The sequence below is a fragment of the Cibotium barometz genome, chromosome 36 (genome assembly GCF_041138505.1).
Source record: "Cibotium barometz isolate CiBa-2024 chromosome 36, ASM4113850v1, whole genome shotgun sequence".
NCBI classification, from domain to species: Eukaryota; Viridiplantae; Streptophyta; class Polypodiopsida; order Cyatheales; family Cibotiaceae; genus Cibotium; species Cibotium barometz.
The window spans coordinates 15,007,971-15,024,371 of NC_141081.1; the positions used below are offsets into that span (position 1 = coordinate 15,007,971).

General features: G+C 39.4%; 1 protein-coding gene across 3 annotated transcripts in view; it reads left to right on the plus strand.

Annotated features, from left to right (window-relative positions):
* Positions 1 to 4,818, plus strand: part of LOC147617524 (2-oxoglutarate (2OG) and Fe(II)-dependent oxygenase superfamily protein) — a 166,273-nt gene extending 161,455 nt beyond the window's left edge. For 2 of the 3 annotated variants that reach the window (XM_086775781.1, XM_086775783.1), the window contains 3 exons: positions 3,613 to 3,693; positions 3,887 to 3,976; positions 4,549 to 4,818. In XM_086775781.1, coding sequence (XP_086631907.1) covers positions 3,613 to 3,693; positions 3,887 to 3,976; positions 4,549 to 4,683 — 306 coding nt within the window. In that variant the 3' untranslated portion in view covers positions 4,684 to 4,818. The remainder of the gene's footprint in view (positions 1 to 3,612; positions 3,694 to 3,886; positions 3,977 to 4,548) is intronic. The other variant, XM_086775782.1, reaches the window with a different exon arrangement.
* The last annotated feature ends 11,583 nt before the right edge of the window (positions 4,819 to 16,401 follow it).

The following is a 16,401-nucleotide window of genomic DNA, read 5'->3' on the forward strand; positions in this document are numbered from 1 at the left end:
TACCGGTGACTCTAAAGAAAGAGTAGACGCAGCTTACAAAGCGCACAGAACAATTTACAAAGATTTTGATGCAGTTTCCAAAGAGGTGTGCAAAGTTGGTCAAGTCTGTGATAGAGCTTGAGGTCGAGGATCGTCAAGAGATCCAAGGAGATCAGGGTTTTTATTTAGTCTTGAGGACAGGATCTTTCCCATATTTCAGACTACAGTGCACTCAAACGCTCTCAGACCTCACAGATCACTGTAATTAAGCCATCTCTATGTTTGATGTGTTTGAGCAAGCACTCTGCAGCCCACAACTATAAGCTTTGGAGAGGGATGGGCCTAATAGTTTGCAACCTGACAGTTTTGAGCTATTGACTCTGTGACTTGGTCATAGCTACTGACTCTATGACTTGGAACCCTTCACCATAATATCTCCTTCCTTGGTGCTTACCACATGCATCTCAGCTCATTTCATAGCAGCATCTCAGCAAGCGTTTCGTCGTTTTACCTCAGCTATACGTCGAGCAGCAAAGCGAGATCATCAAGCAGCGTAGTATTTTTTTTTAACGTCATCGGCACAGCAGACAGCAGTGATGATAGCTTGCGCAGTAGTTGGCTTGTGGTTCAGAAGTATTGAGCATCAAAGCAATCAACAACAGCGATCACAGCTTGAGGAAAGTTAAGCGTAGATGCAGAGCATTTGACAAGCAACTCAAGTAATTTATTTATCTTTTTTACATAGCAATTCTTTCATTTCAAGTCTTACTTCCAGCGCAGAGATACTAATCATAGAAAGTTACTAAAAGGAGAGGGCAGTGTGAGTGTGGACTTGGGAAGCATCATTGAGCATCAAAGCTCTTAGGTTAGCGCGCCATCCAAGCACAGAAGGAGAAGAAGAGAGTTAAAAAATTGGCTGCAAATAGGGTTACATTTTGTTTTTTGACCCCAACTTGGGGTTGGGAACCCTTTTTACATTCCCCATGTGCATACGTTCTACACATGGTGATTTTGTTGAGGATCTATGTGGTTATCTTTACAGGGATGGTTTGGCATTGCTTGCATAGGATGCTGTATGTGGAGACTTGATCGAGTGCCCTACACTCATGATCAGAGATGACTATATACTCAAGGATGGGTATCATGATGACATGCATTCAGTGGGTGATGATGTGGATAGTATAGGTTATTATATGGGTGATGATGATCGTAGTGATCATTCATGGGATACATTTTTTAAGTTATGGCATGACAGGATTGGATCCTTGGAGGTCGTGTATCGAGCATGCTGACACTTTCGTAGCTATCATAGTGGTGTTTGCATGGGCCTTGCGAGCTTCTACGACTCACCCACGACATCGACTAGCCATCATCTCATTGATTCTCATTTACTTAGACCGACTCATTCATTGTATTATGATGGGGATGATGAGGATGATGCTGTATTGTACACACACACACATGATGATATTGATGTATCGCACAACATACACATGATGATAGTGATACACATGCACATGATGCCACTAACACACATGCATATGATAATGTTGTATGTGCTAGTGATAGCGAGAGAGAGAGAGAGAGAGAGAAATGAAATGAAATGAAATGACATATTAACGTCTCTAAGAGGCCATTATGGCCTATGAGACCAAAACTGAGAGTACATATGAAGTTGGTGTGTCATCAAAGAGAACAACTAAATGAGACTAAAAAGTACAATAAACTGATTGTCTTACAGTTATAAAAACAGAATTGTAAGACTCCGAGATGATATTGAGTAGAAAATACTGGAAAATGTATATCAAGTAGATCCATGTATGCTAATCAGTTGAAGTGTTGCCCTCTCCTTAGATCAAGTATCTCCGCCATGTGGCTGTCTAGAATGGAGAGGTCGTAGAAGCAAGGTAGGCGCCTCCGATGCCGAGCAACAATGGCACTGATTTGGTGATGGCGAGGATGCCGTGGTTAGGATCCTGGTGGGCGTGGCCGACGAGCATGACATAAGATGACTGCTCTATCAGTGGTGACTCCCTGAGAGAGAGAGAGAGAGAGAGAGAGAGAAATGAAATGTTATATTAACGTCTTCAAAAGGCCAAACTGACCTATGAGACCAAAGTTACAACCATGTGACATCTGATACACTGTCTAGAAAAGAAAAGAAAGAACTGAAGGTAAGTATCTAGCCCTACAATACATCAGTAGGGAGCATCCGGAAGCAGCAACTAGGGAGAGTGGGAAGCTAATGCTACTAGTCAAAATGGGGTGCATGAGTACATGAATACATGAATATGGGGGAGTACAAAAGAGAGAGAGAGAGAGAGAGAGAGAGCCCAATATTTTAAAAAAACACTTAGACAAAATTTTAAAAAAAGACATTGTTTTTTTTAGAAACGAAAAAAATCCCCATTTCTGAAACGCATTTCGAGCGTTTCGGCTGTTTCGGGGTTTCGGCTGTTTCTCAGCCCAGAAATGCGTTTCTATGTGATTACATGCACAGGTAAGACCTTGATTTCCTAACAATAATTAGGCCTACTAATGAGCCATGGATGGAGGTCAAATTTGTTGGTGAACGCCATGTGAAGGGAAAACCTCACATGTTTAGTCCAAATTTTAAGCAAATCAAAGTATGATGGTGGTGTTCACAGTAGAAACCTACCTAGATTTACTTTGGAAGCGATGATTGCACGAAATGCCTAGATAAATGTTAAGCAACCCTGCACCTAGCGAGTTTACTGGTGGCTAGATTATGGCTTGGATGGGAAACTGAGGTAGTGGACATGGTGATATCTTTCATCTCTGGTTGTATACGGGTTGGATTGGCTTGGCACTAGGTTGATATAGAGGTTTGACCTTGGCATCTAGAAGAAGGTTTGGTTGTATCAAGGTCCAGTCTTAGGGGGAAACTAGCCATTCCACCTTAGACTTGGGTACTTAGCGAGGGTTTTACGTGGGGCATGTCCTAGTACTTGGGCTTGCATTTCTCCCTTCAATTGGGCATATATCTCTTCCTTCAGCATTTCATATATCACTTTCCTTTGGGCATGCATTTGCTCGGTCCATTCCTTTTCAAGCTCCTGTCACATGGTGTTCATCTCTGTCCTTATGTGAAGCTGTATCTCCTCATAAAGGGCCTCATCTCGTCGGGCCATCTTCGTAATCCTTCGTGAGCCAGGGGACATGATTCCTTCCCTCAGTCTTCTGCGGTAGGCATTTGGTGCCTTCGTGGGGGTGTGAAAGGTTGTCTCACCATCCTGTTCCCCCTCTAGGGGTTGAGACATGTTTTCCCCTACTAGTTGCTGCCTTGGGGGCCTGAGCAAGCCATAGGTGGGAAAAGGGAAGGCGAGCAAGCCGTGGGTGGGAAAAGGGATGGCGACCTGCGCACAGGGCAGCAAGCAAGCCTACAGCGGCGGGCAGAGCAGAGCAGCGAGGTGGCCTGCGCACAGGGCACCGAGGCAGCCTACAGAGGCGTGCACGGAGGCGGGCAGAGAGAAAGAGCCCATGTGCTGTTCAGCCCTGCACTTCCCTGCAGCCCAGGAGTCGCCACAGAGAGAGAGAGAGAGAGAGAGAGATGATTAGATTGATATTAAGCTTGAGAGAGAGAGAGAGAGAGAGCCTTTAGTTGTTTTGCAGGTCAAAAATCAATTAGGCGACTGGATCTGGGCTCCACCAATTCCTGGGACTTTTGTGGTAAACATTGGAGATATGTTAAAGGTCTGTTTCTTTTGCAGGACTCTTGTGGTAAACATTGGAGATGTTAAAGATCTGTTTCTCTATGTGCATTCAAGGTTTCAATTGCAGTTATGCTTTGTTTATTTTCAAGGTTTGGATTTGAGTGTCATAACAAGAACTGCAGGCTTGTTTTCTCTACTTGAGAAGCTTAATGGGCTATTTTGGTGAGCCGCAGATTCTTAGCAGTGGACGATATCAACCAACTCTACATCGGGTGATCAACAACAACTCAAAGTATCGTGTGTCAGTGCCATTTTTCTTGGAGGTCTCTCTCTCTCTCTCTCTCTCTCTCTCTCTTATTTTCCATTCCATGATGAGATATGCCATGGACATTATTGTATCACTTTGGTCTCATAGGCCCATTGGGTCTTTAGTAGTCGCTCTCTCTCTCTCTCTCTCTCTCTCTCTCTCTCTCTCTCTCCCCGTGCGCGCCTGTGTGTGCGCATGTGTGTGAGAGTCATGTTATCTAGTAGGTTTCTTGATATGGTTGATGGTTCTTCTATTACTATAGTATTACTATCATGGCCCAATTAGGCCCCCCAAAGAGGTGAACAATCTCTCTCTATGTCTGTGTGTATGCCTGTATGTCCATAAGTAGATACCCATACGTAAACACATAGTAGGCATGCATGTACTGTGTAAGGTGCCTGTATTGATGTGGAAACAATTCTACATATACCCGCACACATGCTCACACGTGTGAGAGTAGTTAACTGATTCATAAAGTTACAGGTCTCTCATTCCTCAGAAACAACAGAGGGTTTGTACTCAAGCACAGGTTAAAATGGGGTTCTGGCAAGTAAATTAGGTCTTATTTTGTGTTCTTTCTGGTGGCAGCCCAATTTCAATGCAGTGATGGAGCCATTCGAATTTTGTGGGCTCGGAGCACAAAATGAGGAGGACACGTGTACAGGAGCAAAGCCAGTTATATACGGAGAGCATCTTGTAAAGAAAGTGCTCACCAACTTCTAAAATAAGTAAATACTTTTGCATCATTGGCATTGTTGGTTTACTGTGGAGAAATCTGAATGACTTGGCATCTTTGGAGTATTTTAAGAGTCATTTTTCAAAATTGTGCTAATAGTGAGAAACCATTGAGTTTGTGTGGTGAACCCTTTTTCTTGTGCTACAAAACAAGACAGCTTGTCATTGAGTTCGCTACAAAAACAAGACCTTATGCATAAAGCTAATACATGCATGCATAAGGCCTTATGCATAGGCCTATGCATGCATGTAGAAGGTCTTATGCATAAGGTATATGCATGCATGTATGTAAGACATTTCCATGCATGCACTGAAGGTCAAATCTCCTAATTTCAGATTTTAACGCTTATTACTACACATTATAATGGATGGTGTTGAAGAGGCATCAAGATTTTCTCAATAATTTTTGGGGAAAAATAATCCTTCATCTCCTTCTTGCGCTAAAACCCGCCTGCGTTTTTCTTTCTCACTCCTATTTTACGTTTTCTCTCTCTCTCTCTCTCTCTCTCTCCTATTTTCCAGCTAGGTCCTTTTTGCGCTGCCAGGCAAAGCTTTTAAATCATTTAAAAAGCTTTAATTCTTTTCTATTAATTATTTTTTCTTTGATGCGCCCAGCGCTGCCGCTAGTTTGCTTCAATTTCCTCGTTAATTTTTCTCCCTTTTTCTTATCCTACAGGGCAATTGCCGGCTGTTTAATATTTTTTCTTTTTTCTTTTTTGCCAAACTAAGCCGTCGCCTGTTGCTTCCCTTTCCATGTGCACTTAGCGCTGCCGATTAAAAAATCTTGGAGAGCTTTATTGCAAGCTTTAAACCTTTACTATTAAAGTTATATATATATATATATATATATATATATATATATATATATATATATATGAAAAATCATCACAATTTTCCTTCAGCTGGTTCATCATTTTTCTTCTCTCTTGCTGATTTACTCGTCTTCCTTGTCTCCTTTCATGGACCGCCAAACGACGTTTCTTCGCCTACAAGCTGACGACTTCCATTGCTACGCTTTAAAGCTTTTATATTATTTAAAATATTTAATATTTAAAGCTTAAAACCTTAAATATTTAAAAGCTTTACAATTTCTCTCTCTCTCTCTCTCTCTCTCTTCGTATGCTGTCTCTTCATTTCACCTAACGCAGCTGCCACCTAAGCTTAACACTAAGCTTTATATTATTAAGCTTTACATTAAAGCTTGACTTTAAGCTTTAAAGCTATTTGTTATAACTAGTGGCATGATCCATCCCTGATTGAGCAAGAGTAATTTTGCGTGTATAAAATAGACGGCTCGTCCTTGTCTACCTCCAATTAGTACAATGGAGAGAGATTGTTGCCCATGAGTCCCAAGGGTACGGGTTCAAGCCCTTAGTACGCAAGCGGTGGCATGCATGGGTGTATATGTTGTGCTATACTTCCTAATTCCAACCAATTTCATATATTTAAAAAATATGCATGTCCTAGGAGGGTGAATAGATAAGCCTTATATTTGAAGCCCATAATGGACTTCATGGTCCTCAACCAATCAACCTTATATATAAACACATCATGCTTGCCATATATATATCCATATAGAAGCTCATAAAGCACCAAACTTGGCATATAAATATACGTCTAGCATTCCAACCCAATAAAATGTTGACAATCTTAACAAACACCTGAACACGGCTTTAAAACAATATTTGGACAAGTGGATTCTCTCTCCTTGGAAGCGTATACTCTTCGCCTTCATCTGGCAAAATATACTCAAGACAAAAACATTAGCTATTGAAGATGCAATTCTCGAAGAAAAAAAGAAGGATAAGGATAAAACCTTACAAAACTCATTTGGTGGATCAATATTTGAGGCGAACGGTGTTTGAATAAGCTCGTAAACAACAAATTGAAAAATTATGTATTGTCCAGTGTCTGCATCGAAAATCTAACTTATCAGGCTTTTCATAATCCACAAACATTACACATACATGAAGTTGATCTGCAATCTTAGATTGTAAATTTCAAGGAGCCCAAATCTCTCGTTGTAAGTATCTTGACCATACAAACCTAACAATGATATGGGTTTTAAAAAATAAAGATATTTCTTGTTACAAAAAGAATATATCAATAACAATATAAATTTATCAAATAAAACATAAAAGCTATATAAAAAGGAAGTTTCTATATATATCGTAAAATACCGGTCCTCTCTAATAGTTCGATAATTAGAGATGTTGTTGCTTGTCCTTCCCAAAATGAAGAGTCTACAATTTAGCCATGAATATTAAATAGGTTTTGAAAAATAATATCACTTATAGTATAGCAACCATCTAGAAAAAGTTACTTTCATTATCTTATCCATCATCATAAACAAATGAAAAATGATCTTCTTGTCACATCCATCTTAAGCAATATACTCCTAATATCAAATATAACACTCTCTATATGTGTGTGCGTGTGTGTGTGTTCAGTAGCTTGAGCCAAGTAAGGAATAAAATAATGGTATTGTATATATAAAAGTAATCCAGAAGCAAACAAAGATTGCACATGTCACATCTTTGCAAACATTCTACATTCAAATGCTTACTTCATTGTACAGAGATATGTATAAATGTAGTCTCTAATATTTGTAGGCTACCAATTACATTTACATTCTTTTGCATGTCATTTGCAAAACCTTCTTGTAGACAACATTGGTTCTGAAGACTTTGTTTGAATCTTTTATGCTGCTTTTGTATTTCACAATATGCTTTACACACACTTTCAGTGCATCGGATGATCTAACACGTGACATAGCAACGTACAGTTGTCCATGTGTGAATACTTGTATGGTCAGATAAAGTTTCAATACACTCAATGTTTATCCTTGGGACTTATTTATTGACACACCAAAAGCTAACCTAATAGAAAATTATCTCCTTCTCATGTCAAAAGACAATTGAAACATGGTAGGTATGAATGTTATCCTAGGAATAAAGATCCTGTCTCTAATATTTGTACCTGTAATGATTTTTGCTTCTATCACGTTTGAGTTAAATTGCTTGCATATCAATTCGATACCATTACAAAGTCCCTGTCGAATGTCCAAATTACGAAGCAACATGATAGGAGTATAAATCTTTAGAAGTAAGCGGTGAGGAGGGTAACCACTACCTAAGTTCAAACTGTTCAAGTACTCAATTGGATACAATGTTGCGTCATTCTCAGAAGAAACAAGCGAATCTGCACTGAGGTATTCTTTTTCAAGACCGGGCAATGCACTCAAGGCTAGTTCATTGATCTCATCAACCTCTAGATTTTGTGGTGCAAGAATAGCAAGGTAGCATGCATAATCCTCCACTCTCTAAAGATCTTTTTTCATACCCATTCTACCAAACTCAAAACAGAGTTGCCATGGATCAACATTTGTGGGCGGAATCACCACACTATCTTCATTGTTTGGCTGGCCTTTAGGGCCATCTCCAATTTGTAATGTCCATTTAACAAATTCATGTTATAAGCACTGTCTAATCCGCATATTTTGCGTGAGCTTTAAAACATTCACATATCTCTTTATATGTGACCGGTAAAACGTTTCATCAACAATTTGCTTACGTGATCTCTTTGGCACAACTGGTAACCACCAAGAGCATAACTTTTCCACCAAACACTATATCACTTTGCATAATGTCTTTCAATGTCCTGTCCAAGCTTCATATACGTACGGATGCATCATTAGAGCTTCGTCCCAAATGATTACCCTTGCAAGCTTCAACCCCTCAGCCAATGGGCTATTAGCTTTGATTCCACAAGTGCTAAAAGCATTGAGTACCAATGGGATTTTGAAATGTGAGTGAGTTGTACAACCATCTGAGAGTAACAATGCAGCTATTCCAGACAATGCACATGCCAAGGCAACTTGTTTCTCTCCACACTATCGAGATAGCAAGGCATTGTAAAGATAGGTTTTTCTTTATTCACCTCGTCTACCAAGGAAAAAAACACCACCCTGGTTTAAAGAAACAGCATTAAGAATAGTATCAAATGCTCTTGATTGACAACTATTAAGACTCCTTTCTATGGAAACAGCAAAATCAGCTTGCTGAAGAGAATCAAACATCATCTCTTCCATCAGCAAACCATTGTTGACAGTGGAAACACTTGATCTATCAGGAATAGGCAACCCTTCAAAATCAACTAGCCGCTTTCCATACTGTTGTAAGAGGTCTTGCATGTGCAACAAAGCCTGATTCTTTGCTATAAAATGACAAACACCAACATCGACACACCCTCTCTGCTATAAGGAATGGAAAAAATCTTCTGAAAGTTCGGTGGAGAGTTTGTCCCAAAGCTAGGGTATATAGGCTCATAAAAAACCATTATAATGACAAATAATTGACGCGATTGGAATCCTGTATTCTGAATTGAAGCTTCTTGGAGACACATATACCACTCCTCATCACTCTCCAGCATTCCTCTAGCTTCACATGTAGCCTTAAAACATGGATACAAATGTCCATTCACTGTTCGTAAATCCTCAAAAGATTTAACACCCTTTTCACACTGTGAGTACCATGCGTAAGTAATACTGCTCACCTGCACTCGGACTAACATTATACATATGTCCGATCATATTACGTATTTTTCTTTTAGTCCATGAGCGAAGATCTGAATTCTACATCCACTTGCAAGGGAAATCAACATAAAGTAAGCTATTTGCATCCGCATACAATTGATTGGCTTTGAACCATTCGATGAGAGATGTTCTTTGGCTTCTGTCACAACTAATCACATCACGCAAGTCAACTTGGTTATTGAAAAGCACATTATTATGCATCAGGAGATGAACATGTAACCTTTGTATATCGGGCTTTTCATCGTGCAAATCATATTGATATATGTACTAGCATGCCTCTGACGCACATGTACCGTGCATCCAAATTTTGACTAACCTCATCAATAACCCCATTTCTGTCTTACAACTCTATAGTAGCTCTATCATGTCCTTTGTATACATACTTATACAAATACTTTACAGTTGTAATGGTAGAGCATACTTCTATGTTAATATGGCCTTTGTACCTCAGAGAGAGAAAAGGGTTATATGGAACAACCCATCAACTATGCACCCTATGATCCTTTACCTGGATGAAACTATCATTGTCTCGCCGCATGTAAGTTGGATACCCATTGTCATCAACGCTAGTAGTCTCGCAAAAATTTCGAGGGTATTGATGTTTATAACTCCCGTTAACCATGCAAGGAGAGCGCATATTTAGTTCACCACACATGGTCCATGACATTACAATGACTAATTATGCTATGCAACTGGAGAAACAACACCTTGTCAAGAAGTTCAGCACATACCAACATATCATAGTAGTGAGCAATCTCAATCGGTTTACATCCACTTTCCAATATCAATAATATATGTGCATATGGCAAGTCTCTTTTTTGAAATTCAATAACAGAAACAAATCCCGATACCCTTCCAAATATTAAATTTTTTTTCACCAATAAGTGCATCATGTCCTTATGCTTCTCATAAAAGACCCGTGCAATCAAGTCGGGTCGATCTTGGGCAACCTGACCCGACAATAATGCATTGGTTATTTCATCCCACTTGGGATTATAAGTAAAGGTAATAAACAGGTCAGGTTTACCCATCTTCTTAACAATAGCCATTGAATCCTGGTACAATTGATGCATATATCTAGGCTCCCCAGTATATGTAAATGGCAGTACTACCCTGCGTCCAACAATGCTTGCAGAGACTCTGTTGACCCACCCCATCGCTTAAATTTACCATATCTGCAAGACCTTGGTGCACTTCAGCACGCAATGCTTTTTGGTTATTGCGTATCCATACTAATATGGATTCTTTCATGCTACTATATGCATCAACAATCATGTACTGTTGCAAAAGACGACCACCGCATAGAAGGCATGCATTTGTATCTTTCCTGAAGTATATATGCATAATATTGTCGTTGAGTTACGATCTTTATCTCCTCATTTGAATCTTCTATATTCCTACCATTGAGTGGAATTCCAACATGCCAACCATCCTCTCCTCGAGTATATATGCATAATATCTTTCCTGAAGTATATATGCATAATATTGTCGTTGAGTTACGATCTTTATCTCCTCATTTGAATCTTCTATATTTCTACCATTGAGTGGAATTCCAACATGCCAACCATCCTCTCCTCGAGAAAATAGAAGAACATATAACATAGGCATATATGATCGATGCAAGTTAGATATTTATTTTATAGCACCTGTGCGTGACATTATTTGAATGTCTCTATGCCCCACATGAAAATCATCTCCTTGAGTCGGCATGATAGCTGCTACTCACTTCCTATAGGAACCAAGTATTGCCTTGAGGTTGATCACACTTCAATGATGACCATTCTCAAATCTACATGTGGACTTGACAACAACATTTCTCTCATTGAATGAAGTGCACGGACGTACGGATTATATCCATACATCATTGTTTGCAACCTTTCAAGAATGTTATAATTTAAAGACGGAATCCCATGAAGTCTAATCTCTAATTCATGCTCTGTATCATACACATAAAGCTAGGCAAATCAAGAAGCCACATCTCGTGTTTCATCAACATGATGATAAGTTGTACCATGGATTTGAAAATTGAATACTCCTCCCCCCTAATGAACTGACTATCCAAGTGAGCACCCAGTGAAACAAATACCAAGGCATTATTATAAGAGCGTATTTTCTTTCTGTATTCCTTACTTGCATTATCATTACCAAGTAAGAACTTAACCATTGTAGGAGGTGGATTTTCTAAAGGTAGTAAAGAGACCTTCCCGCTTTCACAACAGTGTTTGCCCACATATTGTCCAAGCTTTCTTGACGCCTCACATTTTCAAATTATTGCACCATAAAAATGGCACTTATAAGAAAGGGCTCCTAAAATGAGTGAAGAGTACAATCTTAAAACTATACCACCATAGTTGTTGGGTGCTTAACATTCCGAGAGGCAAAGAAAACACCCGCCTTATAGAGTGGCATTCAGATTTAATATCTTTCATATCCACCAACGACACAGGTTATAGAATGAAAATTATCATCCATAGGCAGCTCATTTAAATCAAATGAAAAGGGACCTCGTGCCATATCTCTATGTGTCTAAGCATTTTGATGTTCATTGATAGGTTCTTGAAGAAGCGTAGCATTGGCAATTAGTATGTTACTTGAATCTAAGTGGATTCTGCCATGGAGTTCTCTATGCTCCTCATTTTCAACCCTTCCAAATGTTTCAACTTCACTTATGTTAAAGTAATCTGTTAGATTAACAACATTTTGTTTTCGAATGCAAGCCCTTGTCCGTGACCGATTACGGTGAGTCATGCGTGTTGCATCCAAAATTCGAAGCCGAAGAACTTGGTTCAAAATCAAGTACGTACAGCTCTTAACCATCTTCAATCTCCTTTGAAACACAAAATAACGAATACTATTTTTTCTTAACTTCAAACAACATAATACTGCCTTATTACATTTATTCTACTTCAACATCCATTATCACGTGTGACCCTACTCCGAATGGACTCAACTCATAACAATGTAATTCTTAGAGAAGTTTATAATAGATAAGTAGGTGCAACATATACAATTCATCTTCACATAGATAAGTGAGGATAACAAAGACACTCCCTCTTCAAAGAGAGAACAGAGAGAAGGAGAGAGAGACAATGACATAGAGAGAGAGAGAGAGAGAGAGAGAGAGAGAGAGAGGGTGACATAAAGAGAGAGAGTTTTGAAAAAGATAAAGAACAAAAACACAAAACATGTTGAGAGACATAAAATAAGAGCGTGAGAACAAAATAGAAGGGAGAAGTATTGAATTTGAGAAAATAGAAATTTCATATATATCGCCAAAATGGAGAGTCAAATCTAAAAGTTGCAATACATTTTGTCCCTATAGCAAAAAACATCATTGCTCTCACAAAATCTCTAGGCAACTACCCTGGTTTCTAACACATGGCTCATCTTTTTCATAATTGCATTGAGTCGATTAACAAATATCTTTAGACTCAATACCTCCAAGCCTAATGTACACACTTGCTCTTTTAGAGAATCGACTTGTTCTTTACATTGTCCATTATATCCACCTAGACGTTTCCCAATTTCAACATGCATGTTCTCCATGAAAGAAATCATGTCTAGTTAGTTTGCCTCCATGCGGCCACTACTGTCAAGGACGTGATGGAGATGATGAGTCAACTCATCTCTTAACGTATCTCCCCTTTGGCTGCCACTTCCACGGATCTCATCCCAAAGGGCATTTGAGTACTCCTTGCAAGCAACCGGATTTTTCTTAGTGCGCTCGCATGTATCCGCAATGGTTTGTAGACGTTTAGAGCGTATTTGTCTAGATGGAGACCTTGACCGAGCAAGGTGTTTAGCAGCTCGAACATTCATCAACTCAAGCGGGGTAGACAAAGCTACTTCTTCATTGGAAGAATCATTCACAGCAACTACAGCTTTGGAGCAGTTATTATCATTTTGAATTTCCATTTGCTGAAATCAAAAATTAATATCTTAAGGCTCTACAATTATCTCTATGTATCTTTGCCAACATATAACTAACCCTGGTAACCTACATATATACCAACACTATATACATAAAAAAGGTCTCCGGCCGTGACCAAAAAAAAAAAAAGTACACATTGATACATATAATTATCTATGAAAAGGTTTTTTTCTTTTTCAAGAACGTATATAAGACTACATATATAAGACTACTACATGTGTATATTCTCCAAGGCTACTATAGTTTGTATATTCTATATATTATGTACAATCTCAAAGGCAGAAGTCTAAAAAATGAAAGGTTTCTAATATATCAATATTTTTAATACAAATTATCAACAATAAAACACTCATAAGATAGAAAGAGATAAAAAGAGTATCTTGATGTGTACAGTCGTCTCTCTCTCTCCCTCTTTCTCTAGCTAACCAAACATACGACCAAAAAAAAAAAAATCCTTTATCTATGCATCCCTTATTAACACAAAAATTGAGAGAGATAGAAACGGCATCAAAAAAAACTAACCTCAAGTTGAAGAGAGAATTGCACTCGAAAGCACCAACTTTGATTCAATTGTCCTTGTGCTTGCTTCTACACAATCATATACAGAGCCCCAAAAAATTAACAAACTTATGATCTCTCTATTTTTGTCACCCTATCCTAACTACATTTCACACCAAATACAAAATAAAGAGCAAGAATAACTATTGGTGTATTTCATGTGTGTGTGTCTATGAAAGAGAGAGAGAGAGAGAGAGAGAGAGAGAGAGACAATCAAACATAGAGAAGAGGAGAGAGAGAGAGAGAGAGAGAGAGACAATCAAACATAGAGAAGAGGAGAGAGAAGGGGGGGAGAGAGAGAGAGAGAGAGAGAGAAGACTCATCCATCAATAATCTTAAATCTTATTACATTATCTTTACCAACTTCCTTAACGGAATACACTTCAATATCTACCTAAAAATAAAGCGCTTTTCCTCGGAGCTCCTACATCTACTATCCATAATGTAAAAGCCATCTAATAATCCCAATGCCTCTTTGATTAAGAGGAGCTTGAGATTGTCATCTAGCATATAAGGGTCTAAGACTATATAAATATATCGAGGATTAATATCATCCCACCCATCAAAACCAAGAACTTCCCATTTTGGGCTACCACCCCCTCTCTCTCACTCTCTCTCCCTCATTTCCCATCACTAAGCACAGCCAGCATGCAACCCCCCTCTAGCTCTCTCTGGAACCATGCATGCTAGCCCCCCTCTCTCTCTCTCTCTCTCTCGCCCGTTGCGTGCTTCCCCCCCCCTCTCTCACTCTCTCTCTCTCCCTCCTTTCCCATCACTAAGCATAGCCAGCATGCAACCCCCCCTCTCTCTCTAGAACCATGTATGCTACCTCTCTCTCTCTCTCTCTCTCTCTCTTGCCCGCTGCATGATACCCCCCCTCTCTCTCACTCTCTCTCCCTCCTTTCCCATCACTAAGCACGGCCAGCATGCAACCCCCCTCTCTCCGGAACGTTGCATGATCTCTCTCTCTCTCTCTCTCTCTCTCTCTCTCTCTCTCTCTCTCTCTCTCTCTCTCTCTCTCTCTCCCCCCTACCGCCCCCTCTCTCTCACTCTGTCTCCCTCCTTTCCCATTGCTAAGCACGGCCAGAAGCACGGTATGGGGAGGGCCTACAATAAAAAAAGCACAAGAATGAGCACGTCCAGCCAATCGGGAGCGCGAACCAACACAGTAAAAAAGCACATCCAGTGGAGCACGTCTTGCTAATAGCTTGCAAGACACACAAAGGGTTAGCCTGCCAATAGGCTATAAGAAACACAAAGAGAGAGAGAGAGAGAGAGAGAGAGAGAGAGAGAGGGACAGATAGAGAGGCTCACCAAACCAAGGAGCGGCACGTTTGCAAACACGACGACGACGAAACGAAGGATTCAAACGAAGGAGCTGGTGTGTTTGCATCCATCATATTCGGAGAGGTGGAGGCGACCGCTACAACCTACAGCCTGCAGCTTGGGACTTGCAAGAGAGAGAGAGGCGGCCCATTCCTTGCATTAACCACAGCGGCGGCTCATGCTCATGCAGAGGTCTGGACGTGGAGGGTGCAAAAAAATGTTACACGTGGCGGGCAAGTGCAAGCCGTGTAATAGATAGATAGAAGCTTAATAAGCTTTAAAGCTATTCGTTATAAAGTTATAACATAAGCTTTAAAAGCTTATAACATAAGCCTATAAACTCAAAGCTTTTAAAAAGCTTCAAGCCTCTACTTTCCCTCTTTCCTCATCTTTATCTCTATCTTATCTCTTTACTTTTATCTTGCTACTATACATCTACATGTATAGTATATATGTAAACTACATATGTTTACTTGCATTGTTTTGTTAGCATAAGAAAGCACCCAATATACATCAACACACACCTAGGAACAAACCACCACCTAAGTGATGCATTTAACGCAGCATAATTGGTTATGACATGGCATGTTGGGATAGGTCGTTAAAGAGTACCACTCGGCACCACCTTAACATTTGACTTTAGGGCAAACTAAATACACTACAAACACACACACACACACAATCTTATGTTTATTAATAAAAGAGTTCAAAGGTGCATACAAAAATGAATGTGATTATCTATATAGCTATGCATTCAAGCCCCACTAGGGAAAACTATCTCTACTAAGATCTCAGAAAGCCCGTGCCTCCTCCTCCTCCTACTTATTTTTCTCACTATAATTTGGGCATGCTTGCAATGGTGTATCTGTGGTGTCTTTGATTGTTGAATGTTATATGGAATACTCCTCGAACTCCTTCCCCATCAATAAAAATTGTGTCTTTTAAATTGTAGATTATTTTGGTAATCACCAAATGAAATGTAGCCATGTCTACCCACGAGTCTTTACAGAAATTCAACTAATTGATAATATAAGGCCTTTAATTAGGTTTTCTTGCTCTTAAATGGTGCCATGATTGGAGCACTTGGGAAAGTTGCACATTAAAATTAAAGCAAGAGAGCTAATTAGTACACATGCATGAGAAAAAATCATAAAGAATAAGAAGAAGAAGCTCATCCTGGCCTCTTGGATGCATGCCAATCACACATGAAAAATATACAAAGTTATGCTCGAAAATAAGAAATAAAAGGTATAGTAGAAAAGGATTTAAATCACTATATATTTTATGTCAAGTTAAA